This window comes from Calidris pugnax, unplaced genomic scaffold, assembly GCF_001431845.1.
Source record: "Calidris pugnax isolate Ruff unplaced genomic scaffold, ASM143184v1 scaffold302, whole genome shotgun sequence".
Taxonomy (NCBI): domain Eukaryota; kingdom Metazoa; phylum Chordata; class Aves; order Charadriiformes; family Scolopacidae; genus Calidris; species Calidris pugnax.
The window spans coordinates 109,889-124,719 of NW_015091041.1; the positions used below are offsets into that span (position 1 = coordinate 109,889).

Here is a 14,831-nt window from a genome sequence, read left to right on the forward strand (position 1 = left end):
GCAAAAATACCTCTAGAGAGTCTCCATCACATTCCCCTTCCTCTGTGGTCTTCCCTATTTCCTCCGTGATACTGTTCACCATGTCAAAAAACCTGTTAAAAGGGGGGAAAAATAAAGCAAAGCAAACACACACTTGAGACGGTACAAGGACAAAGAGAAAGGTTCTCTCTAAAGTAAGGAATGAACCAAAAGAGGATTGAAGTATAGATAAACTCAGCATAAATGTTTGTGAGCATAAAGGAAAAAAATATATTTTTGTTTACATGGAGAATTAACAGTCAAAATCAGCAGTTTTCCTCCTGTTTTTTACGTACTCCATCATGGCTGAAATTACTAATGGCATTCACATTTCAAAGTCTATGTTTCAAGTGAAAGTCTCATCCTGTACCATTTCTTTACATCCAATGAAAGCACTGAAGCACAATGAGAAGCGCCTCAAAATCTTGCCTACACCTGGAGGAGATTTTGTGGGGCAGCTTCAAGTTTCTACTTGAATGAAAAGGGGATCTATTTTACAATTTTCCATTTAAAGAAATACATTTATTACGTATGACTTCTACCCATTTGAAAGAATGCAAGTACAAATAGCATGTCGTGCTAAGGTATTGCTTACTCCTCTTCTAAGAAGTACCCAGATATGAAGGGGAATGAACATGGCTAAAGAACCTGTACAAATTAAAATGGATTAAGCCAGGGGCTGGGCTGGGAGGCGGCCACAGCCATTAATATGGAGAACTGCAGTGATTTTTCATAAAGTTGCAGCCTTTTTTAGCACAAAATGACATGAAATTTCCTCTGGGAATGCCTTGTGGATCCATTCAAGACCACAACCCTCAAGCCTACGAAGCAGAAACACAGCTTAGAGAAACCCTAATTTTGTGCAACAACCCCCCGCCAAGTTTCCTGTAGGGAAACTGGTACAATCTTGCTCAGGTAAATATGATGCTAATGTAAAGGAAATCAAGTGTGCTTCTTTAATAATAATTTAATAATAATTTTAGTTACAGTAAAAGGAAATCTTGACCAGACCTTGTTGTTACTCCAAATGTTCCCACTTCAGAAAGTCCATTTTAAGTTTAAGGTGCTTTGTCGGATTGAGAGCAACAAACACTTGTAGTAAGCCTTAATATGAAAAATATTAGGAAAATAATCCCACAAGTGTGTAAAAAAATCATTAAATTTGTAATCCAATGTTTTCAACGTTTGTCTGAGGTTGTGCTTTGATCCTTCAAAGCTTGTATATGTCCAGGGAGTTGTAGTACTAAGCTTTTCTGTGAAAAAATGGTGATCACTGAGGATGCTCAGACCAACTTTCACCACAGTTCTGAGACAATCGGTCCCTGTTGTGCAGGCAAGACACCATCCACCCCACCACAGGCCAGGTTTGTTCCGAGATAACACCAGTGACACACACCTTCGGCAATGAAGTTCCGTGCAGAAGTAGATTTGGAAGTCATCTGAGTTGTGCAGCACGTAGAGGAAACAGCATCGTTCTTCAAACTTGGAGATGCTGGAAGAACAGCCAAGCAGAACGCGTCACTGGAAAAATGGATTTTGACTTCCACCGGCCATAGCAAACCCCACAGATCAACCCATTTCACATGGCAAAGGACCAGATTAAACCTAAGACACCATATTTTTTCTTTATTGTACAAATACAAATGTTTGTACAAATACAAATGTTTTATCCTCCAAAGTTCACGCTGTGCTGTTTGCTGTCGTTCAGCTTGTCCCCCTCGTCCACACATCGCCCAAGAAATTTTTTCTATTGACCAGAGTCATCTTTGTCTTCATTGCATTTAGGTAAAGCCCCTAATTTCCCACTCCTGAAGCCAGGATCCCATTAGAAAGCCAGACTTTGAACTCAAGCAGGAGTTCTTCCCACTTTAGAAATCGGCCACAGCTCAATCCTGAACACAAATATTCCTGATTGGTTTCCTGTGAGTGGGTACATGGATAGGATGTTGGAAAAATATTGTAAAATTAAGTCAGCATCAAAAAAACGAGGCGAATGATTTCACCACCCTTGCCCACCCCCCCTTTTCTTCAGTTTTGGTTTTATCTGCTGTAACAGGAGAACAAAGACACTGAAGAAGGACGTATGCCACTTTCTTATGGATGCATAGATGTCTCCACAGAAGAGCAGAAGAGGTGATAGAATATGATTCTATGATGTTGGAAAAATATTGTAAAATTAAGTCAGCATCAAAAAAACGAGGCGAATGATTTCACCACCCTTGCCCACCCCCCCTTTTCTTCAGTTTTGGTTTTATCTGCTGTAACAGGAGAACAAAGACACTGAAGAAGGACGTATGCCACTTTCTTATGGATGCATAGATGTCTCCACAGAAGAGCAGAAGAGGTGCAAACTCTGGTAGAGTTGTCAGTTTTCTGCCCCAAGGAGGCTGCAGCTCTTCCAAAGACAATCATTCACCAGAACTGTTTTATGTGCGTGTCATTACTGTGCTCCTTACAGAAAATATAAAACATTAATTGAAAAAGCTCTTTCTGAAACTTTGTCATGTGTTGAGTGCCAGATGTCAAGCTGATGCAGGGGAATTGAATTGATTGTCAATATATTAGAAAATTGGGGAAAAAAAGATGGCTAGAGGTGTTACAAGGGAATATAATGCAGTATTTGAGCAACCAAGACAAATTAGTCTCTTTATTAATGTTCTTAAGATACTGGACAAAAACCACAGTCCTAGTGAAATCAATCTATTTTAGCTGGATCAAGAGAGGAGCCATCATGTTTTAAATTAATTTATAGCACAATAAAGTAGAATGGTATCCTATGTTGTGCCAAAGGATTGATGATTTGATTAACGTAACAGTTTTTCTTTAAATGTCAGGAAATAGGTGTCATTTTCAACCTTCAATGGATACCTAATGTTGTCTGATCCTTGCTGCTTTTTATGAGCTCTCTAACTTTTGATAAACAAAGGGCTTTTTAGATGAGCTGGGGGGGGGCTGCCTTTCATAAAGCTACTTAGGAGAAGAGCGAGCTTCATCGTAAGAATATTTGTCTTTGGCTGCGGTGACTCATTTATTTTTACATTAGGAAAAATTCATAAGTGCTAAGTAATCTGGGAGGACAGTCGCTGTCCCCAATTTATAAACTGCCTTTTAATTCAAGTTTCTCAAGCCTATAGGTCAGCTCTCCACAGACGGAGTAGCCGATGTCAACAGAATTACTCATTCTTTTCAGGTTTGATGTGAGTTTAAACATTTCAGTGAATAAACCGTCAGTCGAAACCTGACGTGTACAGAAGCCACTGAGTAACCCAGCGGTGAATAAAAGGGTAAGAATGTGGAGTGTACACAGAGGGCAGGCAAATTCATAAATATTTAAGGCCTTTAAGTGAGCATTTACATTGCTTATATGTTGCTTTCCTCCCTAAATTAAAAAAAAAAAAAAAAAGTTGCTCAAGGGAGAAAAAGAAGAATGAAAAAAACTGAGCTATAAAAAAAAAGGGGATAATTTGCTCAGGGTGCTGAGCAAATTCAGAATTGGGGCTGAATTTGCAAAACTCCCCAGAAAAACGGGGAAGCATGATGTAGTATGGCCCTGTGCCCAGCTTGGGTGCATCCAGAAATGCCCTTAGTCCACGAGAAATAAATACTGCAAATGCCATCACTTCTGTTCATAAATTCTTCCAGGTGAAGCTGCTTATATGTTGCTTTCCTCCCTAAATAAAAAAAAAAAAAAGTTGCTCAAGTGAAAAAAAGAAGAGTGAAAAATATTGAGTTATAAAAAAAGAGGGGATAATTTGCTCAGGAAATGCCTCATTCTGACTGTTCCTGAGCACAGGTAGCACCCGCTGGCTTCTATGATGGCAGAATTGGGGCTGAATTTGCAAAACTCCACAGAAAAACAAGGAAGCATGATGTATGGCCCTGTGCCCAGCTCGGGTGCATCCAGAAATGCCCTTAGTCCATGAGAAATAAATACTGCAACACTTCTGTTCATAAATTCTTCCAGGTGAAGCAGCAGATAAAACAGTGGAGCACTGGCAGCAACCACAGAAAAGCACCTCCATGGAACTTGTGTCTGTTTTCTAGAAGTGCAGCAATAAAACACATCCCATGGTCATAATCAAAGAGTCTGATGAGATCCCAAGCTCCGAGAACCTGGGATGGAAGATGAGCATCCTTGTCAGTTCTCCAGCTATGAAGAATATCAGATGCAGATCTCAATCCAACTTCTTCACTGTTTCTAATACTACATCCCTCAGCACGACCTCTGAGGTACTCTCCCGTGGAAACAACACAGGCAGCAAGTATCTCACAATCCAGGGGTTGTCCCAAACACAGAAGAAGCCAACTTGTAGTCACAGAATCATAGAATTGCAGAGGTTGGAAGGAACCTTTCAGATCGAGTCCAACCGTCAACCCAACGCTGACAAAAACCTTCACTAAACCATATCTCCAAGCACCACGTCTTTCACTAAACCATATATCCAAGCACCACGTCTGCCCGTCTTCTAATTACCTCCAGGGCTGGTGCCTCAACCCCTTCCCAGGGCAGCCCATTCCAAAGCTTAATAACCCTTTCAATGTAAAAATTTTTCCTAATGTCCATCTGAACCTCCCCTGGTGCAGCTTGAGTCCATTTCTTCTTGTCCTATCGCCCATGACTTGGGAGAAGAGACCGACCCCCACCTCGCTACAACCTGCTGCTTCCTTTTTAATTTTTAAATTGGAATAATAAAGATGGTACCTTCTTGCTCATAGGATGCCAGCTCTGCAGAACACTAGGGACTTTTCTGGAAAACCTAAGATGCAGAACACCTTGGAGCAGCTGCCGCATTCCGAAAGCTCTGATGAAACCTTTAAGATTAACACCCCTTTTTGGGCCCAATTCAATAATAAACATTTGTGTTTAAGAGGTCACAGAGACATATGACAAAAGCAAGGTTATTTACATCAGCACACAACCTGCTAATGAGTTTATTAAGCTAAACACAATTAGTACGGCTGCCTGCATGCAGGGTGTGATTTAGCACTGAACTGCTCAGAGAGCTCTATGTACTTTTTGAACTCCCCAGTTCAAGAAGGACAGGGAACTGCTGGAGAGGGTACAGCAGAGGGCTACAAAGATGATGAGGGGCCTGGAGCACCTCTCAGATGAGTAGAGGCTGAGGGACTTGGGTCTTTTTAGTCTGGAGAAGAAAAGACTGAGGGGGGATCTGATCAATGCCTATAAATACTTAAAGGGTGGGTGTCAGGAAGATGGGGCCAGTCTTTTTTCAGTGGTGCCCAGGGACAGGACAAGAGGGAATGGGCACAAACTTGAACATAAGAGGTTCCACCTCAACATGAGGAGAAACGTCTTTCCTGTGAGGGTGGCAGAGCCCTGGAAGAGGCTGCCCAGAGAGGTGGTGGAGTCTCCATCTCTGGAGACATTCAAACCCACCTGGACACGTTCCTGTGCAACCTGCTCTGGGTGACCCTGCTCTAGCAGGGGGGTAGGACCAAATGATCTCCAGAGGTCCCTTCCAACCCCATATCATTCTGTGATTCTGTGATTCTTGAGACCCGAACTATTATTCACAAAATGAGATGCTGACTGCACCATCTGATCCATCCACTGAAGTGACCCCTCAGTCACATCCTGGAGGTATTTACCAAAACCACCAGCCATTTCAATGCTAGATGTCTCTTCAGACCTGCTGTCTCCTTGTGTAATGCAGTAAATATTTATGGAGGCCTTTATACATGATCTTGGAGGCTTTCTCAACAAAGACCTGCCTTGTGCATTGAGGCTGCATTTCTAAAGCTGGCTCTTACTAGTGTAGAAAGGCTGAGAATCCTCATAAAGCTGGGAACTCCTCCTTCCCAGACCGCTTTAAGTCTAGGAGCTTCAAAGGAGACAAAAATAGCCTTAATATAAAAATAGATTAGGAGCAGGCCTGGCTCTGAAGGCTCTCCCAGTCCAAAGAATATCTGTCTTCATAAAACTAGAAAAAAAAAAAAGCCCTGAAAAACCCTGAAAAATTAAGTGATCAGAAACTTGTATATATTAGGAAGAAGAAGAAAAAAGAGGCTTATTCAGTTTTAGACTTGCATAAGATAAAGATTTCCCCCTGCAGCTCCTCATGGAGGCAGCCAGGGAGTTTTCTAAGAATTCACAGTGACTCTTGGCTCACTGTAAAATCTTCCAAGTGGCTTTGGACATCTGTCCAGATTGGAAATTTAATTGCCAAATTAAATGACAATTGGCAGTTTAAATAAGAAACGCAGGAGAAAGAGTTCTGACCACAGCACGATTTAATAAGAGAGAGGGGAAGAAATAAAAATGACAATAAATAAAGACTTTTTTTCCTCTTTTTTTAGAAGCATACAAAAACATACCGTAACCAAAACCCAAACCAGACTAAACTAAGCGTATCATTGCAATTTTTGCCTAAAATAAGCTGAATCCCACAGGACTGAGTTCTTGTGCCTACTGATAGTTTGGTTTTTTAAGTCACTTTTTGGAAGGAGAAAGAATCATCCATCTGTGCAAAACGTCCTGCAGACATAGCAACAGCTTTGTGTGGATGGAACAGTTATTATTAGAACAGAGCAATGAGTATTTTTAAAAACTCTAAGATTTTGGGACTGGTTTTTTTTTTTTTTTTTTATAATTACACTAAAAGCAAACACCAAAGTCAAAAGTTGCAGGATGCTGAAATATAGATAAATCCTAGGGGAAAAGAAAAGAAAAAGAGACTAAGATCACGAATTTAGCTGAAGAGGTCACAGCACTGGTAGAGCATGACTTTTTTAATATCAGAAGATACAAATTGCAAGGCTGGAACCTGCTGAAGAGGATGTACATCACACATTATGTTGAGCCTGGGGTGGCAGAGCGGACCCGCTGGCTCAGATTTGGCTGTTCTCTACTGGCACTAAGAGACAATCCAGTAAAGAAGTCTCCCTAGAGAAGTCTCCCCAGCAGACAGACAACATCTTGCTGAAATTAAGCAAACAGATGGCAAAGTTCCCTCCTTTGCCATTATCTCATGAGCCCTGTCCTGCAGAGGGAGGTGTGCTGAAGAGAAGAGAGGTGGCCCTGAGCGTGTAACATGGTTCTCTTCTAATCCAGTCAAGCCAGTCCTGAACGTGTCATTCCTGTTCCTATGATTTATTAATCTACCTTAACCTACTTCACATGAATCTTTGGGAGGTTAGGGGTTGTTTTTTTCCTTGTTTTGATTCCCCTTTTCTGTTCTCTTAAACAACCTTCAAGTTTCTACCTTGTGGTGTATCTACCACTCTCCTTACTGGCCCTCTCTGAAACAGTTTTGCTGTCATTTACCATAAACAGACACAGAAAAAAAAAAAACCACCAAACGTACCCACTCACACCAAAACCCCAAAACAGGTAAGCAATCAGGACATTGCAAGACACCCTGATCCTGTCAGTTCTTCATATCCTCCCATTCTGCATCCACGTGTTATTTCCTGGCTTACACATTCTGTGCACCAGGCAGCTCCTGGCTGTGAAAGAACTGGGCAAAATGACATTGGCAGATATTTTAATTCCATCTTAATTAGGATAATGTGAGTGGTTACCAACTTTTAAAAAATATTAGCTCTTTAATTCAATGGGCTAAGTTGGCTAATTTTTATATAATGAACTCTGCAAATAGTCATTTCTGAATCCAGATTAAGACTCTTGGAGCTTCACTTGTGGAAGTGCCTGCAAATACTCTGCTCCAACTCTGTGTCTGTTACTCCACCAAGGTCCACAAGCAGCAGCTTTAGACAATACCCATTCACTTACTCTCTTTATTTCAAAACATGAAAGGGAAACAACTTACCTTACTCCCCTGATGGAAGCAGCACTGAAGTTCCACTCATGGATACCTTTCTGTGACACATAGAAGAAAACAAATTAGTCATTTTTATGAATGATGTGCCAATAGGCTTAACTTCTAGATTGACACTCAAGAGATGGAAAGAAAAACACCTGAACTACAATAATCTTTTAACAGTTATTTTTCAGGGTATATTTTTTTTTCCACCCAAAACCAGACAACAGAAGTTTTGGGTTGGTTTGTTTCTTCGCTGTTTATTCTGTAAACACAATATACTATTGTAGAAAACATGCAAAACAGGATAGCCTGGGGTGGGTACTGAACTTGGGGTCTCACACGACCCTCTGGAAAGTGTGTGTGTGGAAATCCCACCTCTGAGGACCAGCAGAGCCTGCTCTGATGTGTGTGTGGGGAGACCAGATGGAGAGAGCTCCAAGCAGGAAGTCGGATGCTGGAAAGAAAAGTGGGAAATTCTTGAAGAGTAGGAGTAATTGCTCAGGGAAGGAGCAAATCTGAAGACCAAACGTCCAAAGAAACAGAAAGGAGACTATTTCCCTCAGAAACCAGAATGCACCCAAAGCCTTAAGAGGAGTAATAAACAAGGGTGGAAGAAAGAAGCCACCCTGCGAGAGCACAAAGGGCCAGGCAACACTTATTTTCAAGTCTTAAATTTACATCTGACACATTCAGCAGAACTGAGTTCTCTCTGTAGACAGTCATATTGCCTGATGTTTACATTCTAATAAAGCTTTACTGTAGGAAACAGAAGCCTTTTGTATCTTCTAATGAAAACATTCTCCTTTCAGGAAAAGGTGGAACTACACCACCTCGAAGCTCTGGCAACCTTGGGATCCCACCACAATGGGGGGAGGAAGAACCTCTGCTTTCTAAAGCTGAATTTCTTTTGGCATTTTAGTGACCCAAGCGATTAAAAGGCACAGAGACATTTCTTGCTGAGAGGTAATTTAAGCATAATTTATAGCACACATTAAGCGTGTAACATAAGCAACAAACACAAATATAATCAAATATATTCCAAAAAGAAGACAGGAAAACGTGTAGCTTATAAAACATCTCATGATGAGTGAAATATAGAGAAGTCAGAAGAGATAAGCTTGCCAAAGTAGTTGCACAATGTGCAGGAAATGATAGAGGAAGTTATTCTCCCAGCTACAACAGCTTTCTAGAAGGCTTCCTGCAGCAATTTTCTCCTCCTCTGTAATTCTCTCCTTCCTGCTCAAATCGTGTTCGAGGTTGTGACGCTAATACAAAGTGCCTAACACAACCCACCAAAAATACAAACAAACGTCTTTCTTGAAGCACAAGCTCCACATTATTATAATCATAAAGTACAAAAGGGTAGCTTCAATGTGAAATGGGGGGAAAGTGGGGAACAGGGACAGGAGAACAGCCTGATATTAAGAAAAGGCGGGATCACATCTCCAGGTGGAGGTACTGACTGATGCTGGTGTGAAGTGCTCGTGAAAATACTATTCTGAGTTCCCTGGTTCTCTTGCAGAAAGACAGATCACCACCTCAACCCCTCTGCTAATGGAGAGGATGTATCTGCACCGTATTTTACTCCTCCCTCCATATACAAAACTCTGTTACTTTCCAATTTTCCATGCTTGGAAACTCTCTTCAGAACTTAGCTATTGGTACTTGTCCAATTCCCACTTTGGGGAATCATCTAAAATCTAATAAAGTTAAAACGTACATCCTGACGGGCAGAAATGCTGAAGCAGCGTAACAAGAAGCTTAAGTATTGTGGGTTTTACCCGTCATCAACGTGCAACTAATTTCTCACAGATTCATACATCTTTTATACATCACACAAAGTTCTCGGGCAATGCAATACTATAAAAGTTATGTCCCTTGTGATCATGCCAAGTTTTGAATATGTTGGAGTAAATATTTGAGGCACGCTATCCAAACTCAGCATCTGTTCTTTGGTTCAGCAAAAAAACCACCAACAACAAACCCCACCAACCACCCAAAACAAAACGGCAAAAAAAACCAAAAAACAAACCCCACCAACCACCCAAAACAAAACTCCAAATGGATTTGGAAGCCAATGTGGAACAGAGACAGGCTGTTCTGTCTCAAACTTGCAACAACCAGCGCTGCTGTGTTCCTCTAACCCCGGGCGGGAAGGGCTGCTAAAATTGGGGAACTGCAAGGCAAAAGTAATGTGCATTCTGCAAAATATAATGCTGTCTGAATTTTATGGGCATTTATTTATCTTAAGCTCTATTAAAGGCATAAATGTTAAGATAGGCTGCTAAAAAAGCCACAGAACACGAAGAGGACACATTATTTATCCTGGTATTGACTGTCATTTGCCTTATTTATTACAAAATTGCCGTCTGCGGGCTCCGCTCAGTTCCAGTTTGGATTTGAAAAGGAAATTCAGTGTCTTTGTGCCTGAGAGGAAGTTCACACGCTTTACAACTCACAGTTCTTTTTCTTAAAGCACTGATTGAGTTGTGGAAAATAAGCAGAGTTATTAATCTGTGAGCCAAAATGAACTGAAGCCTGAAGCGTGAGCTCTGACAGACCTACGGTAGGTAGATTGAGATTGGATAGCTGGAAGAGTTTCCAAACCCAGCTGTCTAACCTGCCCCTGCAGTAGGGATAGGTGGGCTTTGCTTGTTAATCAGCCCCTAAAACTGAATTTCACTGAATTTTTAGAGTTGGAAGGGACCATAGAGATCATCTAGTCCAACTCCCCTGCTGAAGCAGGATTGCCTAGAGCTTGTCCGAGCATGTAACTCAGGACTGCATCCAGGCGGGTCTTGAAAATCTCCAAAGAAGGGGACTCCACAACCTCCCTGGGCAGCCTGTTCCAGGGCTCTGTCACCCTCACTGTGAAGAAGTTTTTTTCTCATATTTGAGTGGAACCTCTTATGTTCCAACTTGTGCCCGTTGCCCCTCATCCTCTCACTAGGAACCGCTGAAAAGAGTCTGGCTCCCTCCTCCTTCAAACCACCCTTGAGATACTTGTAAGCATTGATAAGGTCTCCCCTCAGCCTTCTCTTCTCCAGACTAAAGAGTCCCAGCTCTCTCAGTCTCTCCTCATAAGGGAGATGCTCCAGTCCTTGAATCATCTTTGTTGCCCTACGCTGGACTCTTTCCAGTAGTTCCCTGTCCCTCTTGAACTGGAGAGCCCAGAACTGGATGCAGTACTCTAGTTGTGGCCTTACCAGTGCAGAGTAGAGGGGGAGAATGACTTCCCTTGACCTGCTGGCCACACTCTTCCCTATACAGCCCAGGATTCCATTGGCCCTCCTGGCCACAAGAGCACACTGTTTGCTCATTGTCATTTTGCTGTCCACCAGGACCCCTAGATCTTTCTCTTCTGGCGGGGTGGACTCCAGCAGGTCCACCCCTAACCTGTATTGGTGCCTGACATTCTTCTTCCCCAGGTGCAGGACCCTACACTTTTCCCCGTTGAACCTCATGAGGTTCTTCCTTGCCCAGTTCTCCAGCCTGTCCAGATCTCGTTGGATGGCAGCACAGCCCTCCGGGGTGTCAGCCACTCCTCCCAGTTTGGCATCATCAGCGAACTTGCTGAGGATACACTCTGTCCCCTCATCCAGGTCACTGATGAATATGTTGAACAGCACTGGACCAAGTATTGACCCCTGAGGGACACAACTGGTTACAGGCTTCCAACTTGAACCTGCTCCATTCATCATTACCCTTTGAGTCCTGTCACACAGCCAGTTCTCAATCCACCTCACTGCTGAAAACGCCTGCTTTCAGCTTTGGAGAGGATCAAAGTAAGAGTATTCCCCTTTGCAGTGGGCTGACAGATAATAACACCTCTATTTCCTTCACAAAACCTCTTATCAAAGACAAGTATTACACTCGTTATATTCATCTGAAAAGTCGGCTGGCCAAATTTTTCTACTCCCTTTTCTCCCTGTGAGGTTTCTGATGGATTTGAAGGACTTTGACAGACTTGCAAGGACAGACTGTAATTGTAGAGCTGAAGGGGTAACTACCAAATTGCCCATCGCACTTTTTTCATGGACATTACGGGTGGCAGGGCAAGGATGCCTGCACTGAGTATCAATTAGATCCCGGGCTAATCAATAAGCTCGCCACAGTGAGGATTCTGGCCAGAGCAAAAAAGTACTAAGGAGTCCATTTAAAACTGACCTTTGTCTAATGCTATTGATTACCACTAGGGCAGCAAAGATCGGAAAATAGTATCTGCAGAAAATACAGAGACACACTCCCCAAATCAGGAAAGGGGTGGGAGGGGAAGAAAAAGAGGTATAACACACCTCTTTCATTCCATTTTTAAAGTTTTTTTGTTATAACTATTACAATAAAGGAAAACACTACAAAGAAGAGGTTACAAACTCTGTAAAGCCAAACGATCTCTCTACTGACCACCAAACAGGTTACAGACTAATGCATCCAAACCCTTCTCCCAGTCACAGGGCGACTGGGCAGCCAAGTGCCACAGCTATGAAGAAGGCCATTGCTGAAAGCACCAAGCAAAATATCCCAGTAGCCAAAAGGTAAATGAATACGTCATGAAATACCATTTTTGGAATAGAAGTGCAGATGCTTAAGCAGGGTTAACTCAAACTGGAACATAAGAAGTCGTGGCAATGAGATGCCTCATGTGGCCAGTACAACAAGCCTACTTGGTGTTGCCTAAAAAAACCCTAAGAGATATTAGGGTTCTCCTTAAAAATAGGTAAACATCAGCGAGAGAAAGGAACCACTTAACATGAACGCTGCGTTAGCAAAAGAACAAATGAGTATGAAATGGCCACAAGCAAATTCAGTTTGAGAGCCAGAAGATTTTAAAGTAATGATCTGCTACTTCTCCAGCAGGATCCCACCGTAGGCTCTTCTACAGCTGTAGGACTACTCTCAAACCACTTTCCAGCACAAACCATTGACTGTGAGACCTACACTAATATTCAGATGGAGCTTGACCGCTTTGCTAAACATTATATAGTGAGAGTGTCTGCAACAGGGGTGAACAGGACTCAATAGCCTGGAAAATTCTTCTTATACTACAGAAAAGCCACTTAAGAGAATGGAGAGTATTGTTTGGAGGTGACCTACATACACAAAACCTACAAAACCTAAAAAATTATGCATGTACAAGTAGTTTCTAAACAGATTAAATTCTGAATACGGCAATACTTTCAGAACAGCTATACTACAGTAAAGAGCCTACAACACCTAAAAAATTACGCATGTACAAGTAGCTTCTAAACAGATTAAATTCTGAATACAGCAATACTTTCAGAACAGCTATACTACAGTAGCAAGGTTTACCCTGTAGTGCTGACAAATCTTTATTTACTGTGTGGTAAATTTTCGTTTTGTCCAAGAACTGCATAAATTTATTTTTTTTCTCAGAGGCTGAGTCTACTTGGAAAAACATCAGATAGAACTTCTGTTGTGAGTTCATGAGAAAGTAAATGGACAGTGGGTGAAATAGCATATTTAGAGGACAAATGGAAATGTTTGCCTGGACCAATGAATTTCTGTTTATTTGTAGTTTATTCGAAGCATTACGGCCTCACATATTTTGCAGGCAAAAATGTAGCAAGGTTTACCCTGTAGTGCTGACAAATCTTTATTTACTGTGTGGTAAATTTTCGTTTTGTCCAAGAACTGCATAAATTTATTTTTTTTCTCAGAGGCTGAGTCTACTTGGAAAAACATCAGATAGAACTTCTGTTGTGAGTTCATGAGAAAGTAAATGGACAGTGGGTGAAATAGCATATTTAGAGGACAAATGGAAATGTTTGCCTGGACCAATGAATTTCTGTTTATTTGTAGTTTATTCGAAGCATTACGGCCTCACATATTTTGCAGGCAAAAATGTTTCTCCTTTAACAGACTACAAGTACAAAAGTTGAGGGATGCATTACCTGAAAAATTGGTGTTCAATGTCCTATCCTGCAGGCAAACAAAATGCTGCCATGGAAGAACAAACAGCACTTGTTCTTACAAATCCCACCATCTCCAGTGTTGCACCTCCAGCTGAGTCACCATCCCTTCACTCTTCATGTACTACTCCCACCACGTTTCCACGCTCCCATCCTTCTCTAAGGTTCTATGATGTCCTCTCTGTCTTCACCCTTACCAAAATTTTGCTTCCCAAGCACCCCAGAATGCAGTAACATTCTAGGTTTTCCTCTCCCCCTTCCATCTCCAGATTTTCTAAGCTCCTTTCCAAACACGCCTGGCTATCTCACACCTTGGCATTTGGACTTCCCAGCTTTTTCAATTTCTGGACCTTCTGAGCATCTATCTTTCTGCCAAATACTTCTTCAGCTTTTGATTGATTCCACCCCTATTTTAAGACACCAGTCTCTCTTACTTTCACATTAAAGGAGTATTTACCACAACTGACAAGCAATACTGTAAGTACAGGAAGAAGATAGTTCTTTTTGTACGAGTAATTTTATGCTACATTATTTGTATGACGACAGTATATTGTAAATTACTTCTGAAATGTTAAGCAACAAGATTTTGTATACTCTACGCTGGTTTAAAACACCTTGAAAGAAGATGCAACCTATTTTTGAAAAAGATGGAGACAAAAGACCCACTGAACAACAGGACAAACTTAAAGAAAAATTAAGAACACCATATTAAATTTAAAAAAAAATTAAGAAGTAATGCATGGAACATATCTCCACAGTATTTTCCTGAGTTGTTACTCAAACACTTTTCTCCTTTGCAGAATCCATCATTAGATGCAACTGTTTGCATGTTTCATGTCTTATGTACCAGTCACACTTTTAAATTGTGAAAAAAGTTCCTACTCCAGACAATGAGACGTTAATACCTTGTCATCAGGCAGCACGTGCCAGATAGATACAGTCTTCTCCTCGGCTTCACTGTTGATGGAGAGATATGAGGGCTGATAGATTTTTGTTGGTTCTAATATTAAGACCTAGTAGAAAAAGAAAAAAAATATTTAAGAGTTAGTACAAAGTATGCAGAAGTTTAAAAAGTGTTAAAATCTGTTAAAACTATTTC

At 41.4% G+C, this 14,831-nt stretch overlaps 1 protein-coding gene across 1 annotated transcript in view; it reads right to left on the minus strand.

Annotated features, from left to right (window-relative positions):
* MAP3K5 (mitogen-activated protein kinase kinase kinase 5) overlaps positions 1-14,831 on the minus strand; it is a 150,939-nt gene that overhangs the window by 41,811 nt on the left and 94,297 nt on the right. The window contains exons 11-14 of the mRNA XM_014956153.1: positions 14,638-14,745; positions 7,809-7,858; positions 1,415-1,510; positions 11-92 (exon numbers count right to left, since the gene is read on the minus strand). Coding sequence (XP_014811639.1) covers positions 11-92; positions 1,415-1,510; positions 7,809-7,858; positions 14,638-14,745 — 336 coding nt within the window. The remainder of the gene's footprint in view (positions 1-10; positions 93-1,414; positions 1,511-7,808; positions 7,859-14,637; positions 14,746-14,831) is intronic.